Source organism: Littorina saxatilis, linkage group LG8, assembly GCF_037325665.1.
Source record: "Littorina saxatilis isolate snail1 linkage group LG8, US_GU_Lsax_2.0, whole genome shotgun sequence".
NCBI classification, from domain to species: Eukaryota; Metazoa; Mollusca; class Gastropoda; order Littorinimorpha; family Littorinidae; genus Littorina; species Littorina saxatilis.
The window spans coordinates 31,530,935-31,548,434 of record NC_090252.1 but is presented as its reverse complement, the minus strand read 5'-3'; the positions used below and the strand labels follow the sequence as shown (position 1 = coordinate 31,548,434).

At 40.7% G+C, this 17,500-nt stretch overlaps 2 protein-coding genes across 4 annotated transcripts in view; one reads left to right on the top strand and one right to left on the bottom strand.

Annotated features, from left to right (window-relative positions):
* LOC138973308 (arylsulfatase B-like) overlaps positions 1-1,238 on the top strand; it is a 443,818-nt gene extending 442,580 nt beyond the window's left edge. For both annotated transcript variants that reach the window (XM_070346026.1, XM_070346027.1), the window contains exons 9-10: positions 444-636; positions 1,110-1,238. In XM_070346026.1, the coding sequence (XP_070202127.1) occupies positions 444-636; positions 1,110-1,232 (316 nt within the window). In that variant the 3' untranslated portion in view covers positions 1,233-1,238. The remainder of the gene's footprint in view (positions 1-443; positions 637-1,109) is intronic.
* A 2,442-nt stretch (positions 1,239-3,680) lies between these two features.
* Positions 3,681-17,500, bottom strand: part of LOC138973312 (arylsulfatase B-like) — a 30,885-nt gene continuing 17,065 nt past the window's right edge. For both annotated transcript variants that reach the window (XM_070346030.1, XM_070346032.1), the window contains 4 exons: positions 10,891-11,032; positions 5,516-5,675; positions 4,715-4,907; positions 3,681-3,835 (listed from right to left, as the gene is read on the bottom strand). In XM_070346030.1, coding sequence (XP_070202131.1) covers positions 3,713-3,835; positions 4,715-4,907; positions 5,516-5,675; positions 10,891-11,032 — 618 coding nt within the window. In that variant the 3' untranslated portion in view covers positions 3,681-3,712. The remainder of the gene's footprint in view (positions 3,836-4,714; positions 4,908-5,515; positions 5,676-10,890; positions 11,033-17,500) is intronic.

Genomic DNA, 17,500 nt, shown 5'->3' with positions numbered 1-17,500 from the left:
TCTGTCAAGTTGTGACTAAATGTAGATGTAAATAACATAAACCAGGAATCGAGACGAGGGTCGTGGTGTGTGTGTGTGTGTGTGTGGTGTGTGTGTGTGTGTGTGTGTGTGTATGTGTGTGCGTGCGTTTGTGTGTGTTTGTATGTGTGTGTGTTTGTGTTTGTGTGTGTGTGTGTGTATGTGTGTGTGTCTGTGTGTGTGTGTGTGTGCGCGTGCGTGTGAATGTGTGTGTGTGTGGGTGTAGATGTATGTGGGTGGGTTAGTGTGTGTGTGTGTGGTCGTGTACGTGCGTGTGGTCGTGTGTATGTGCGTGAATGCGTATGTGTGTGCGTGCGCGTACGCAAAAGCGCGTGCGTACTCGCATGGGTGCATGCGCACTTGCTTGTGCAAACAAGCATGCGTGCGTGTTCATTCTTCCCAAACTTGTTCACTGTATTTCCCAGACTCCCTGGCTGGACAGGCGAAGGGGACCCCGAAGAACTGAAGTATCGGCGGTTCCGCTATAAGGCTCCCGCGGACTACTACCGCCTGTTCAACATGGCGACCAACCCCACGGAACTGGAGCCCAACGCCACCATCCCTGACGCCGCCCTGCTCTTCCCCGAGGTCAAACAGGAGATGAAGGACAAAATGAAGGTGTGTGTTCTTATGGTGGTGGTGATGATGATGATGATGATGATAATGATGATGATGATGATGATGATGATGATGATGATGGTGATGAAGATGATGATGGTGATGATGCACCCGGATGATAGTGATGATGATGATGATGATGCTGGTGATGGTGATGAGGAGGAGGAGGAGGAGGAGGAGGAGGAGGAGGAGGAGGATCAAGAACAAACTGAAGGTGTGTGTGTCTGTATGGTGATGATGATGATGATGATGCTGGTGATGGTGATGATGATGATGATGATGATGATGATGATGACGAAGACGACGACGATGATGATGATGATGATGATGATGATGATGATGATGATGATGATGATGATGATGGTGGTGAAATATTTGAGAGCCGTTTATTACTTAATGTTCTTGTTCTTGTTCTTTTTCTGCTTTTGAGGTGACCTTGACATGTTTGAAAGCCGTTTCTAACTGATGTGCAGGAGTTGTGGCTGGCCGAAGTGCCGAGACCGTACTGGGCAGACATACCGGACAGCGGACCCGGCCGACCAAAAAACAACAACGGTGCTTTCGGCACCGGGGACTGCGATGTTGATTGGGTGTAAAATAAAGCAATACAAAATAAAGGAAACAAAATAAGAACTGTTTGACGTTTTTTCCTACCGAAACTAGAACTTATCTTTTAATTTACCTTCACGATGAAGCACAAGCACAAGACCAAGTGCGCACGGAAAAGATCCTGTTATCCATGTCAGAGTTCGGTGGGTTATTTAAACACGAAAATACCCAGCATGCTTCCCCTGAAAGCGGCGTATGGCTGCCTAAATGGCGGGGTAAAAACCGGTCATACGCGTAAAAGCCGTCGGAGTTTCAGCCCTTGAACGAACAAACAAACAACTGTTTTTACCTTCGACAAAAGACAAGGAGATGATCAATCTGCTGACAAGAAGGTGCCCTTGAACTACTAAAACAGAAAAAAAGAAACTTATCGATATTCCTAACTCCCTACACGTGTTTGGCCTTGTCACTAAAGACATGGGCGGGGATGTAGCTCATTCGGCAGCGCGCTGGATTTGTATCCAGTTGGCCGCTGTCAGCGTGAGTTCGTCCCCACGTTCGGTGAGAGATTTATTTCTCAGAGTCAACTTTGTGTGCAGACTCTCCTCGGTGTCCGAACACCCCCGTGTGTACACGCAAGCACAAGACCAAGTGCGCACGAAAAAGATCCTGTAATCCATGTCAGAGTTCGATGGGTTATAGAAACACGAAAATACCCAGCATGCTTCCTCCGAAAGCGGCGTATGGCTGCCTAAATGGCGGGGTAAAAACGGTCATACACGTAAAAGCCGTGGGAGTTTCAGCCCATGAACGAACAAATAACTAAAGACATATTTTTCCTCCAATGATCCACAAGCATTGCTAAGGGGAGGATAAACGTTGATTGTGTTTGATTTTGTTTCATGGGGTTTATCTGCCCTTTTGTCCCCACTGGGAGGCGCTGCTGCAGTTTGTACCCTACGTCATACATGTGAAACGCGACGTGCCAACTTCCATATTTGGGAATCGCATTAACAACATCCAGCACCGCAGTGATATTATTCGGCTGGAAGCTTTGATGAGTATGGCTTCTGTTGTCATTACTGACCTGTGTATTGATTGATCCCATTATTGTTTGATTTACTGTCTGAATGATTGATCTACTGACTGATTGGTTGTTTTACTGATTGGCTCGTTGCTTGATGACTGACGGATTAATTGAATGCTTGTTCCTTCTTATGCTGTGCCTGCTTAGTATGCTTGTTGTTTGATTGACTGTTTAATATGTGCATGAATGTGAGTGCTGGACATATCAACCCGAGTCCTTCTTTAGTGTATAACTAGAGTCTTTTGGGCTAGTCTTGTGTAATACAACGTAATCCCACGTGAAACGCGAGGGACGAACAAACCTTAATCACTGAAGGGGAAGGAACACTGTCACAGGCCCTTTCGCCTTGCAACGTTTTGTACAGCTCTTGATGAGGGTCTGCAGGAGCCGGTCCCCCGTTTTGTAGACGCTACTATTGGCGAGTGTGGCAAGGAAGTAGCGTTTCCTAGGCAATTATCGCCGCGAACTGAACTAAACTAAACTTTATTTTACAAGGATTAAAACGTCAGGCTTAGGCCTGTTCATACAATTTGTCTTTGAGACGCATAAACACACACACACACACACACACACACACACACACACACACACACACACACACACACACACACACACACACACACACACACACACACACACACACACACCATAAGATAGGAGAACAGACAGATGATGATAATGATGATGTCATTCGATGCTAACCCTGCAGACTTATGTTTTGCCATAACTGAAACACAAGAGAGAGACATTTTATCGACTAAGGTTGGCCATAATTAACAGATTAAGGGAATTAAGATAGCAGATGAAGAGACACTTTTGTCACAATTTGCCGACGATACAACCTTTTTCCTGGATGGATCAAGATAAGCCTGTGTTGCTTGTATTCACATTCAAAACTATTCCTCATTATCCACAGGGTTGAAGATACATTAATTATGAGAAAAGTTCAGTGGTTTGGATAGGATCACTCAAACATTGAAAGAAGCGATTTATGCCGGAGTTGAATTTGACATGGAATCCTGCAACCGTTAAAGTTCTTGGCATTATGTTTTTCTGTGAATTTTATGATATTGTACAGTTAAATTATGAAAACAAGTTAATTGAAATTCGCAAATTTTTTAATTCCTGTTCAGGAAGAATGTTGACTACCTTTGCTAAGAGTTACGGTAATTAAAACCATGCAGTTCAGTAATGTTTGTTATTGGCTGGAACTGGTGCAGGTTTTCCCTCCTATTAAGCCGGAGTAGGGCTACCTGCACTCTACGGTCTAGACAAACATTAACTGCTGAAGAGACAATAAACAATTATAACTAACCTGCAGTCAACACATGAATTGTTTGTCTTTTGTCAAGGTAAAATAAAACATTTAAAAAAAGTTCCAGCGTCGGGAGAAAAAAAGCCACAACAGTTTTGTATCCTTGATGTTTTTAATTTTTATTTTTACTCCCATTTGACATCGCAGTCTCCGGGGCCGAAAGCACCGTTGTTGTTTTTCGGTCGGCCGGGTCCGCTGTCTGGTATGTCTGCCCAGTACGGTCTCGGCACTTCGGCCAGCCACAGCTCCTGCACATCAGTTAGAAACGGCTTTCAAACATGTCAAGGTCACCACAAAAGCAGAAGAAGAACAAGAAGAACAAGAACAAGAACAAGAAATTTAAGTAACAAACGGCTCTCAAATATTTCGAGGTTACCACAAGGAGAACAAGAACAAGAACAAGAAAAACAAGAACAAGAACAAGAAGAACAAGAACAAGTTATTATGAGTAATGTTTTATATTCTGACTGCCAACAACAGATAACAGGCATGTCAGCAAATTAGAAATAACGGTTTTATTACCATTTGATGTCGATCAAAATATTATTCAAAGTGATCCCTAGGATAAGACAGAACAGCCGCAATGGGGACTGACTCGCTCTAATTATGCCTGCCAGTCAAAGCATTCCCGTGATCTAGACATCATTGTCATCATCGCCGTCATCCTCCTCCTCTCCCTCCTTTTCCTCGTCACTATCTTCAACTTCATCCACCTCCTTATCAACACCGTCGTCATCCTCCTCCTCCTCATCATCATCACCATCATTATCACCACCATCACCATCACCATCATCATCATCGCCATTACCACCACCACCATCATCATCACCACCATCACCACCATCATCATCATCATCACCATCATCACCATCACCATCACCACCACCATCAGCACCATACAGACACACGCTTTCAGTTTGTCCTTTAACCTCCTCCTCCTCCTCCCCCTCCTCCTCCTCCTTATCATCATCATCATCATCATCATCATCATCATCCTCATCATCATCATCATCATCCGGGTGCATCATCATCATCATTACCATCATCATTATCCTCATCATCATCAGCACCGCCATCATCATCATCATCATCATCACCGTTATTATCACCACCATAAGAACACACACCTTCATTTTGTCCTTCATCTCCTGTTTGACCTCGGGGAAGAGCAGGGCGGCGTCAGGGATGGTGGCGTTAGGCTCCAGTTCTGTGGGGTTGGTCGCCATGTTGAACAGGCGGTAGTAGTCCGCGGGAGCCTTATAGCGGCGCTGCCGATACTTCAGTTCTTCGGGGTCCCCTTCGCCCGTCCAGCCAGGGAGTCTGGGAAGTACAGTGAACAGGTTTGGGAAGAATGAACACGCGCGCATGCACGCATGCTTGTTTGCACAAGCAAGTGCGCATGCACCCATGCGAGTACGCACGCACTTATGCGTACGCGCACGCACACACATACGCATTCGCATTCACGCACATACACACGCACGCATACAACTACACACACACTAACCCATCCACACCCACACCCGCACACACACTCTCACACCCATACACACAAAAACACACACACAAACACATACACACACACAAACACACGCACACACGCACACACTCACCAGGGGCGGACGGGGGGCACGTGCCCCCCCCCCCGAAAAAAACAGTTATTCTATGACCATTTCTAAGTCCAAATGGCACCAGATGGCACCATTTCGCTTCTTTGGGCCATCACATTCACTTTCGATTCAAAGTGCACCCCCCTTACAAAGCAACTGATCCGCCCCTGCACACACACACACACACACACACACACACACACACACACACACACACACACACACACACACCACGACCCTCGTCTCGATTCCTGGTTATTTACATCTACATTAAGTCAAAACTTGACTCAATGTAAAAATGTACAAAGCGTGACTTACCTGTCTTTCTTCCAGTACACCAGCTTGAAGTCGTGAGTGCGGTTCTTGAGTCTGATGGCTGCCAGGTCCCTTTCACTGTCAATGTTGTACACCATCCAGTGACGGTCTGTGGGTCGGTCACGCTTCAGCTTATTCCAAAAACTCATTCCATCCAGCTCGGCTAAAACGAGGATAATGAACGATGTTCGGAACTAACTCTGTATGGGTTGTGAAAGAGTGAATACTCTTGTTTTTTGAGGCAAACTTTCCCTCATGACATTACAGTCTATACATTAGTGAAGGGTGTGCCTTAAACACGCTGACAAGCAGCACATGTGGAAAGCTTGCCTCAGTAAATGCAAGAGTATTCACTCCTTCAGCACCCAAACAAATCCGAGTTATTTCCAGTGTGTGTCGTTTGGGGACAGAATAGGCCGCTCACTTTCCTTTTTGAGAATAAATAAACAAAAACGTCACTTCTTGGCCTTCTATCAATTGTCTGGCCTAAATCAGAAGGAAACCTTGCGAAGAGGTCAAATACACAAAATGGCGTCATGTAAACAAATCTGTCATTTCTACTAAAATGTCTACCACGCAATTAACAAAGAATTTCGAGGACAAGTTTTGTCTGGGTGAATTCGTCATATCATGTTGCAGAAAATTACTCGTGATGTCTGTCACCGCAAAGCTCTGCATGGTTACATACATTTAACCTGAACTTGAAGCCAGAAATTGCAGCTACGGCCAACACACGGTACGTCAAATCATTAAAGTAAGACGAAAGGAATAATGATAATAGTGAGATTGGAGATTCCTTTAGTACTGAATATAGTATTGAGGATAATCCTGATATACTCTCCTGCTTAGCGCTTAATGTCTATGGAATCACTTCAAAGCTAAAATTTCCTGAATTTGTCAATGTTATTGCTAAATATGACATTATTTGTTTTAGTGAGAGCAAACTGGTTGATGTTGATGAGATTAACATTCCAGGATATATAGCATTCTATAAGAATAGAGGAAAATTTCGCAGAAAATCAGGTGGTGTATTAGTTTTAAACTACTCACTTATCGCCCCCCCCCCTAAGAAATAGTTGGCATATGCCCGCTGCGCCGCGCTGGTAAGGACTGACCACAATGTGTTGCTCTCCCGTTCTTATAGACCCCCGCTGATGCATCACACGTGCAAGCCCCCCGGCAACATGGACATTGCGGCTGGGCTCTTCTCCTTGACTTTCACAAATCCTCCTCTCCCCTCTCTTTCTAATTACGGGCCTAAGTGTTGATATCCTGCTTTACTACCCTCTCTTCCCTACCTGCCAACACTGATCCCTTTAGGCCTACCTCAAGTATCTAACATCCTCCTCCTCCACCCGCGGCCAATCTGTCTCGTTTAAATAGAGTTTATCTGACGCTGTCCGCTCTATCTAAACTCACACTTAGTGTGTTTGCTAATAATATAACTATTTTTGAAGAAAAAAAGCTGTCACATAAGATAAAAGAAGAGATGAAAATATGGTATAGATTTTTGGATGTAGAAATGTGTGAGAATGCGCTATTTTTTTTAAGTTAGATAAGAAAATACTTGGCCGTGACACCCTTTTCTGTGCTTTATATATTCCCCCAGAAGGATCACCGTACCATAATAAAGATGTTTATGCTGAATTAGAAGAGGTGTATATGCAGTTTGGGGTAGATAATGATTATGTCTGTCTTTTAGGAGACTTAAATTCCCGCACTGGTCATCTGAGTGAAATGTTGTATGAAGATGATCAGCATTCAGAAGGTTTTATTGATAATGACTTGTTTGACTCTGATGAGGTTGGTACTCTAATAGGTGAGTGGGCCTCACAGGATAATAATACTAATAACCTTGGTTTTAAATTGATTGATTTTTGTAAAATGACTGGCTTAGTTATTGCTAATGGTAGAGTTGGCGTTGATATAGGGGTTCGTAAATACACATGTAAGGATAAGAGCGTTGTTGATTATTGCATCCTGTCAAAAGATTTGTTCTCGAAAGTTAAATATTTTTCTGTGATGGAATTTTGTGAAATGTATTCCGACGTACACTGTCCTGTTGTTTTGCATCTATTAAAACAGAATGAAGTACGCGCTAATGATTGCCTAGCAGACGATGTGAAAAAAAAAATGAAGATTTGCTGTCTAAAAGTAGAGAAAAGGATAACAAGTACACAAAACCAAAATGGGATAATAACAATGGGACCAAGTTAGCTTTTGCAGTTAATCTGAATGAGGACAATATTTATACTGTTGAAACTAAATTACAAAATATGCTAGCTACAAGTGAGAGTACGACAACAGATGATGTTGATAGTGTTACTAATAAGGTTTGTGATATTTTAAATTGTTCTGCTGAGAAAATCGGTGTAATTAAAGAACACAAATTTATGAAAAAGCCACGTTCAAAGAAATTCAAACTGCAACAACCATGGTTTAGTGCAATATGCAAAGAGAAAGAGAAAATATGTGTACGTGCAAAAAACAAAGCAAGACGCTTTAAACATGTGTTCAATGAACATGAAAAAAAAAGTGCTTTTAAAGAATACAAAAAGACAATAAAAAAGGAATGCAAGTTGTATCATAATGAGTTCGTTAAAACTTTGAGAAAGTTAAGAAGTACTGACCCGAAAGCATACTGGAATCTTCTAAATAAAAAAAAATAAAAAAATTCCAAAATTAACTATCCAACTTGTTCGGAGTTTTTCGAACATTTCACTAAACTACAAGAGTGTGATGAAAATGAAATGGATGATAGTAATGAACCCTTAAACGAAGCAAGTAATGAATTTCTTAATGCGCCTTTTACAAAGGAGGAAGTTATCAAATGTATAGACAAGCTGAAAAACAATAAGGCATGCGGTCAGGATAAAATGATTAATGAGTATTTAAAAGCTCGGGGGCCCGGTAGCTCAGATGGTAGAGCACTGGACTTGTGATCGAGAGGTCGCAGGTTCGAATTCGGGCCGGGACGGACACGGGTCAACTTTATGTGCAGACCCAGAGACGGAAGCCATGTCCCACCCCCGTGTCATCACAATGGCACGTAAAAGACCTTGGTCATTCTGCCATAAGTGCAGGTGGCTGAATACACCTAAACACGCAGACACCTGGGTAGCGCGACTCCGTTGCTGCTAGCTTTCCACTGGGAGGAAGCGACCCGAATTTCCCAGCGATGGGACAATAAAGTAATGAAAAATGAAAAATGAAAAAAAACAAAAAGCGTCACATGATCGAATGATTGATATTTATGTATTGTTGTTTAATGTTGTTTTGCAGTCAGGAAAGGTTCCAACACAATGGGCTGTAGGTGAAATTATTCCATTGTACAAAAATAAAGGCTCCCAAGCTGACCCCACAAATTATAGAGGAATAACTATACTCAGTTGCTTCGGAAAACTTTTCAGTGCAATTTTAAATGCTAGGTTATCACATTTTTTGGAGAGTAATAATTAATTAGGTCAAGAACAAACAGGTTTCCGCACAGGTTTTTCAACACTAGACCATGTTTTTACTTTGCATTGTATATTACATTTTTTTCTCAACAAAAAGAAGCGACTGTTTTGTGCATTTGTAGCGTTTGATAAAGCTCGCCGTGCATTTTTATGGGAGAAATTAGTTAGTTCTGATGTTAATGGGAAGTTTTTAAAAACTGTAAGAAATATGTATGAAAATGCCAAGTCTTGCGTTAAAGTTAATAGCGAGTGTTCTGGATATTTTCCCAGTTTGTGTGGAGTTAGACAAGGGGAAAACTTGTCACCGCTGTATTTGGCTCTAGTTTTAAATGATCTAAAGCCTTTTCTGTTGGAAAACAGTAATGGTTTACAATCTATGTCAAGAGAGGCTATTGTGGTTGGAATGGATGATACTGATGTAAATGCTTTGTTTCAAATGTTTGTATTACTGTATGCGGATGATACTGTGATCTGCTCAGAGTCTGAAAAAAACCTGCAAGAATGTTAAACAAAATGCACGAATACTGTTTAAAATGGCGTTTAAATATTAATGTAAACAAAACGAAAGTTATAGTTTTTTCCAGAGGTAAAATTAGAAATAAACCATTGTTTACGTATAATGGCAATTTAATCGAAGTAGTGTTTGATGTAATGTACTTGGGCCTTAAAATTAATTATAATAATAAATTTTCAGTCGCACAGAAGAATCTGTATGATCGTGCCTCAAGGGCAATGTTTGTTCTCTTGCGTACTTGTAGACAATTGTCACTGCCTGTGGACATACAAGTTGACCTGTTCGATAAGATGATTGCTCAAATCTTACTATATGGATGTGAGGTATGGGGTTTTGGTTCCTGTGAACTTGCTACTAAACTTCAATTGCGTTTTTATAAAATTGTTTTCAAACTAAGAAAATCAACTCCAAATGCTATGACATTTGGCGAACTTGGAAGATATCCACTAGATGTTAATATGAAATGTAGAATGCTTTGCTATTGGTATAAACTGATTAGTCCTATTCATAAAAATAAATTTTCAAGTATTGTGTATTGCTTTACTTATAAATTGTATATCAACAAGATGATTGAATCTAATTATTTATGTTTTACAGAAAAGACCTTAAATGAAATTGGTCTCTCTGGCCTTTGGACTTTTCAAGAAAATGTTCAATGCTCAAGCGCATGGTTTAAAACGAAAGTAAAAAGAAGCTTGTATGATCAGTATATCCATAAATGGTTTACAGAAATTGGAACAAAAAATATGTTTTGGAATTATCGAATGTTTAAAGATATTTTTGCATGTGAAGACTATGTCGCACACCTGCCATATCAGCAATGTGTTTCAATGATGAAGTTTAGAACATTAAATAACAATTTGCCTGTACAGAAAGAACGTTATCTTAACATCCCGAGGTCAGAAAGAACTTGCACCAAATGTGTATCACAAGATATAGGTGATGAATTCCATTATTTATTTGTCTGTGATTTTTTCAAAGAAGAAAGAGCTGAGTTGTTACCACCTTACTATTGGAAAAAACCTAATGCACTTAAATTTAAAAAGTTGTTTGCTACTAAGAAAAAGAAATTGCTAAAGAATATCTTGGACTTTATTAATAGAATTTGTAACAGTTTTTCATAATTTTTTAATTTTTTTCATTTACTATATTAGTATATATTATGATTGTATTGATTGTATTTATTGTTCAAAATGCCCCCAGGGGTTATGGACTAATAAAACTTGAACTTGAACTTGGGACCCTCTAATAATCCGTGGTGGGTTCGGGGACCCTCTAATAATCCCCTGGGAGTTCTAGGACCCTCTAATAATTCCCTGTGGGTTCTGGGACCCTCTAGGAAGAGCGTCGGTGGGGAACCTTGCATAATGATTAAATGACACAAACAAACACCATGTTCCCATTACCGGGTAATCGCTTCGTGTTGCCGCTGGCTGCCTGGTACAGTGTAGGTAGAATATCGGTGACGTGAGTCAAGCCAGTGTACTCCTTCGGGGCTTTGCCCAGAAACTTTGGCCCGTAAAAGACAGTCCTCGCGCGAGTACCGCCCTGCACAAATACGGGGCAACCAATTTCATCAATGAGGTGCAATTGACGTTGTTCGGAAATAACTCTGTCGGGTTTGTATGGCTTGTGAAAAAGTGAATTCATACTCTTCCTCTATTGAGACTTGCCAATTATAGGCCAGTCACTTGCGAGGGGTGTATCTGAAACACGTGGACGAGGAATACGTGCGGAAGTTTGTGTCACTTAAAGCAAGCGGAATCACTCTTTCCCAGCCCATTCAAACCCGACAGAGTTTTTTTTTACAGAGTTCCTCTAGTCTTACTTAATTCTTTTTATGTATAATATTTAAATATTTGTTGAATTTATTGTGTGTGTGTGTGTGTGTGTGTGTGTGTGTGTGTGTGTGTGTGTGTGTGTGTGTGTGTGAGTACATGTGTATGTGTGTGTGTGTGTGTGTGTGTGTGTGTGTGTGTAAGTGTGTATGTGTGCTTGTGTGAGGTTGGGTGTGTGTCAAAATGTGTTGTGCAATATGGCATGAAAATCTTTTTAGATTTGTTGTTAAAAATTACAAGTTTGTATACCATGTTTATTATCTTTTACGAAGTAATTATAGTTAAATAGTCTTTTATGTTTTTTATTTGATCGACCTTCTTAGGATTATGGAGTTTTATGCACTGCCTTTTATAGTTAACTAAATTTTTGTATTTGAAATAGTCCACTGTAGTCGGTGTAGGCCTTAAGCTTTTTTTTAATCGTTTGTCCAGTATTTAATTTAATTCTCTATTTTTGTATGAACTCAAATGTTTAGTGTTCTTAGTATTGTCTTGTTAGCCTAAGTTCTATTTAATCAGAGTATGTTTGCGTGTGCTTATACCTAGTGATATTGTAAAGCGCATAGTGCTTTTAGTTATGAGCTATAGAAATCTCCTTAATAAATAAATAAATAAATAAATATATGTGAACTGATTAAAAGTGAAATGACATTTATCAATAAATGAATAAATAAATTCAATGAATAAAGCCAAAGATATATAAATAAATTAATAAATAAATACATGAATAAATAAATAAATGAATAAATAAATAAATGAATAAATAAATAGCTAAAATAATAGCTAAATAAATAAATAAATAAATAGATAGATAAACAGATAAATAAACATAACCATACAAATAGCTAAATACATATTTAAATGAATAAATTATGCAAAAAATATCAATCAATACAAAATAAAATAAAATAAAGAAATAAAAAATATCAATCAATACAAAATAAAATAAAATAAAGAAAGACATGTAAAAGTGACCACACAAAAACATAAACACACAAAAAGAGACCGTATATCTATCTATATATATATATACGACTTGTGTCTGTCTGTCTGTCTGTCTGTCTGTCTGTGTGTGTGTGTGTGTGTCTGTCTGTGAGTTCGCGATGCACGGCCAAAGTTCTCGATGGATCTGCTTCAAATTTGGTGGGCATATTCAGGTAGACCCGGGACAGGACACAACCTGGTCGATATTTCAACACGTGCTCTCAGCGCGCAGCGCTGAACCGATTTTGGTTCCACCTCAGCTATTTTGGTTCCACCTCAGCTACCCGGGCCCCCATACCGACACACCAAAGCCAAAGTTCTCGGTGGATCTTTTTCAAATTTGGACACCGTATTCAGCTACACCCCGAACACAATATCATCGATGAGATATTTCAACACGTGCTCTCAGCGCGCAGCGCAGAACCGATTTTGGTTTTTGTGTTCATTTCACCATTATAAGTAACTCTTCCTTATCTTCTCATCTTCTCCAGGTTTTCAGCGTTTACCTCCCTTCCTTCGTATGGTGCACTATAGTATGAGTGGTGCGTCTTCGGATATTCCCGGCGTTCTGTTACTATTTTTAGAAGGTCACCACAGTGTCCAGAACGTAAATTGGACCCGTAAATTATCCTCACTGTAAAAGTGCAAAGGTCGAATCAATTTATAGCCACGCGAAAAATACACTGTCATCTATCTCTCTATATATACGGCTTCTCTGTGTTTGTGTGTGTGTGTGTGTGTGTGTGTGTGTGTGTCTCTCTATGTGAGCAACACCTGGGGATTGTTCAGTTCTGTTTGTGATGTGGTCTGGCGGCTTTTGTGTATTTGTATGTACTGGCCTTCCTTTGAGAAGCCATAACAGTTCAAAAGGGCTTACAGATAAGCTATAAATTGCTCAATCCTGTTTGAGTGGAGTTCGCCTCCAAAGGTGATTAACACGGTTACATTCGTCGACAAGGATGGGACTCGATATGGTCAGGAATGGCATTATGGCCACTGAATCATTTTCGTGCTGTTCCCATTCCACGAATGTGGGAGGGACCTAAGCTTGGCGGGTCCATTGTTCGGACCCGGCGAAGCCGGCGTACGGCTCTAAGTATTACATCCCGGCGAAGCCGGCTACCCGGCGAAGCGGGTATTCATTCTAGTATATATATATATAATTATAAAGCGATCCAATTGAACAAAGCAGATAACTTCTTCTTTACCAAGTCCTGTGTTGAATAGCAGTGGAAAGTTGACCGCTTTTCCTGTTTAACCTTTTCAAAATTAGATCTAACTTGTTCGCGTATCCATTTCTTGATCTGCAGGCTGGTACAGAGTTACCTCCCTTTAGACTTTTTTTCAAATTTCCCTTGTTTTAACCTAATTTCTTGGTTGAAACTTGTCTAAATTTCTAAATTCTTTCTTAATAAATATCAATTATACACTTTGGCCTTAAATCAAAGTGTTTCCCTTCACAGATATCCCCTTGGGGTTGTCAGATGAGGGTAATCTCCCATGCCAACAGAAGCTACCATTCAGAGAATGGTTTGCTTCTTAGTTGGATACCATGGGTTGACAACTCTCGCCATCAGTACCACCTGACCACTGATGAGACACAATAGTGTCGAAACACGTGTCTGGTCTAGGTACAAATACAATGGTCCTGCTCAGGACTAGATTACCATGCGATACGTCCCCCACAACGGGACTTTGCTCTGTAAATGTCGGTCCCCCTTGAGGAGGGTCTGATGCTCCCAATAGGCTGTCTGTGAAGGGATACTTATTTCTCTCTCTTTCTCTGCTAAGAGATTTTAACAAATCTCGGAAGAAAGTCTCTGCTGACTTTCAATTGTTTCTTTCACAATTTCTGATAATGTGGTCACCGTGAAAGTTGCATCGCCTTTAAAGCGATTAAATATCACCGAGAGAATGGTCGGGCTGGTTGAAGTGCACTGTGAGAAGAGTACCTGTGAATATATATATATATATATATATATATATATATATATATATATATATATATATATATCTATACATATACTAAAAGAGAGTGTCTGTCTGTGTGTCTGTGTGTCTGTCTGTCTGTCTGTGGTCGCCATACCTCTGAGATGGCAAGAGGCAGGAACAAAATAGTGTGCACGTACACTCCCTAGGTGCCGCAGATGTGCACCTGGGTTTTAGTTTCTTGATTCATTGTTTCCTTTCTCAGATTATGGACCTCCCATTTATTGAATACAGCCTATATGGTGCAAGACCAGTTCAGTGCCTACTGTTCACCTGTAGCAAGCACATCATGCCAGTGATATTAGAGACTCGCTATTGCTCCTATGAGCGGAAGAAATGAAGAATGAAAAATTAACTGGACAGTTCCGGAAATTTCTAGAAGGTAAGGGAGATAACTCTTTTTTGTCTGTGGTCGCCATACCTCTGAGATGGCAAGAGGCAGGAACAAGATAGTGTGCACGTACACTCCCAAGGTGCCGCAGATGTGCACCTGGGTTTTAGTTTCTTGATTCATTGTTTCCTTTCTCAGATTATGGACCTCCCATTTATTGAATACAGCCTATATGGTGCAAGACCAGTTCAGTGCCTACTGTTCACCTGTAGCAAGCACATTATGCCAGTGATATTAGAGACTTGCTATTGCTCCTATGAGGGGAAGAAATGAAGAACGAAAAATTAACTGGACAGTTCCGGAAATTTCTAGAAGGTAAGGCAGATAACTGTTCACCTGTAGCAAGCACATCATGCCAGTGGTATTAGAGACTTGCTATTGCTCCTATGAGGGGAAGAAATGAAGAATGAAAAATTAACTGGACAGTTCCGGAAATTTCTAGAAGGTAAGGGAGATAACTCTTTTTTGTCTGTGGTCGCCATACCTCTGAGATGGCAAGAGGCAGGAACAAGATAGTGTGCACGTACACTCCCTAGGTGCCGCAGATGTGCACCTGGGTTTTAGTTTCTTGATTCATTGTTTCCTTTCTCAGATTATGGACCTCCCATTTATTGAATACAGCCTATATGGTGCAAGACCAGTTCAGTGCCTACTGTTCACCTGTAGCAAGCACATCATGCCAGTGATATTAAAGACTCGCTATAATTGCTCCTATGAGGGGAAGAAATGAAGAACGAAAAATTAACTGGACAGTTCCGGAAATTTCTAGAAGGTAAGGGAGATAACTCTTTTTTGTCTGTGGTCGCCATACCTCTGAGATGGCGAGAGGCAGGAACAAGATAATGTGCACGTACACTCCCTAGGTGCCGCAGATGTGCACCTGGGTTTTAGTTTCTTGATTCATTGTTTCCTTTCTCAGATTATGGACCTCCCATTTATTGAATACAGCCTATATGGTGCAAGACCAGTTCAGTGCCTACTGTTCACCTGTAGCAAGCACATCATGCCAGTGATATTAGAGACTCGCTATTGCTCCTATGAGGGGAAGAAATGAAGAAAGAAAAATTAACTGGACAGTTCCGGAAATTTCTAGAAGGTAAGGGAGATAACTTTTTTTTTTGTATCCAAGCAAAGGAGGTAAAGCTAATGATAATGGGATAGCGAGCGTCTTAAATTGCTACAGGGCTCCGCTTACTCCCGGGCGAAGCCGGGCTTAACTGCTAGTACATATAAATAAAAGAGAGTGTCTCTCTGTCTGTGTGTGTGTGTGTGTGTGTGTGTCTGTGGTCGCCATACCTCTGAGATGGCAAGAGGCAGGAACAAGATAGTGTGCACGTACACTCCCTAGGTGCCGCAGATGTGCACCTGGGTTTTAGTTTCTGGATTCATTGTTTCCTTTCTCAGATTATGGACCTCCCATTTATTGAATACAGCCTATATGGTGCAAGACCAGTTCAGTGCCTACTGTTCACCTGTAGCAAGCACATTATGCCAGTGATATTAGAGACTCGCTATTGCTCATATGAGGGGAAGAAATGAAGAAAGAACAAGTCGCGTAAGGCGAAAATATAACATTTAGTCAAGTAGCTGTCGAACTCACAGAATGAAACTGAACGCAATGCATTTTTCAGCAAGACCGTATACTCGTAGCATCGTCAGTCCACCGCTCATGGCAAAGGCAGTGAAATTGACAAGAAGAGCGGGGTAGTAGTTGCGCTAAGAAGGATAGCACGCTTTTCTGTACCTCTCTTTGTTTTAACTTTCTGAGCGTGTTTTTAATCCAAACATATCATATCTATATGTTTTTGGAATCAGGAACCGACAAGGAATAAGCTGAACGTGTTTTTAAATTGATTTCGACAATTTCATTTTGATGATAATTTTTATATATTTAATTTTCAGAGCTTGTTTTTAATCCAAATATAACATATTTATATGTTTTTGGAATCAGAAAATGATGGAAAATAAGATGAACGTAAATGTGGATCGTTTTATAAATTTTTATTTTTTTTTACAATTTTCAGATTTTTAATGACCAAAGTCATTAATTAATTTTTAAGCCACCAAGCTGAAATGCAATACCGAAGTCCGGGCTTTGTCGAAGATTACTTGACTAAAATTTCAACCAATTTGGTTGAAAAATGAGGGCGTGACAGTGCCGCCTCAACTTTCACGAAAAGCCGGATATGACGTCATCAAAGACATTTATCAAAAAAAGGAAAAAAACGTTCCGGGATTTCATACCCAGGAACTCTCATGTCAAATTTCATAAAGATCGGTCTAGTAGTTTAGTCTGAATCGCTCTACACAAACACACACAGACAGACACACACACGCACGCACATACACCACGACCCTCGTCTCGATTCCCCCCTCTACGTTAAAACATTTAGTCAAAACTTGACTAAATGTAAAAATTAACTGGACAGTTCCGGAAATTTCTAGAAGGTAAGGGAGATAACTTTTTTTTGTATCCAAACAAAGGAGGTAAAGCTAATGATAATGGGATAGCGAGCGTCTTAAATTGCTACAGGGCTCCGCTTACTCCCGGGCGAAGCCGGGCTAAACTGCTATCTGTCTGTGTGTGTGTGTGTGTGTCTGTCTGTCTGTGGTCGCCATACCTCTGAGATGGCAAGAGGCAGGAACAAGATAGTGTGCACGTACACTCGTACTCCCTAGGTGCCGCAGATGTGCACCTGGGTTTTAGTTTCTTGATTCATTGTTTCCTTTCTCAGATTATGGACCTCCCATTTATTGAATACAGCCTATATGGTGCAAGACCAGTTCAGTGCCTACTGTTCACCTGTAGCATGC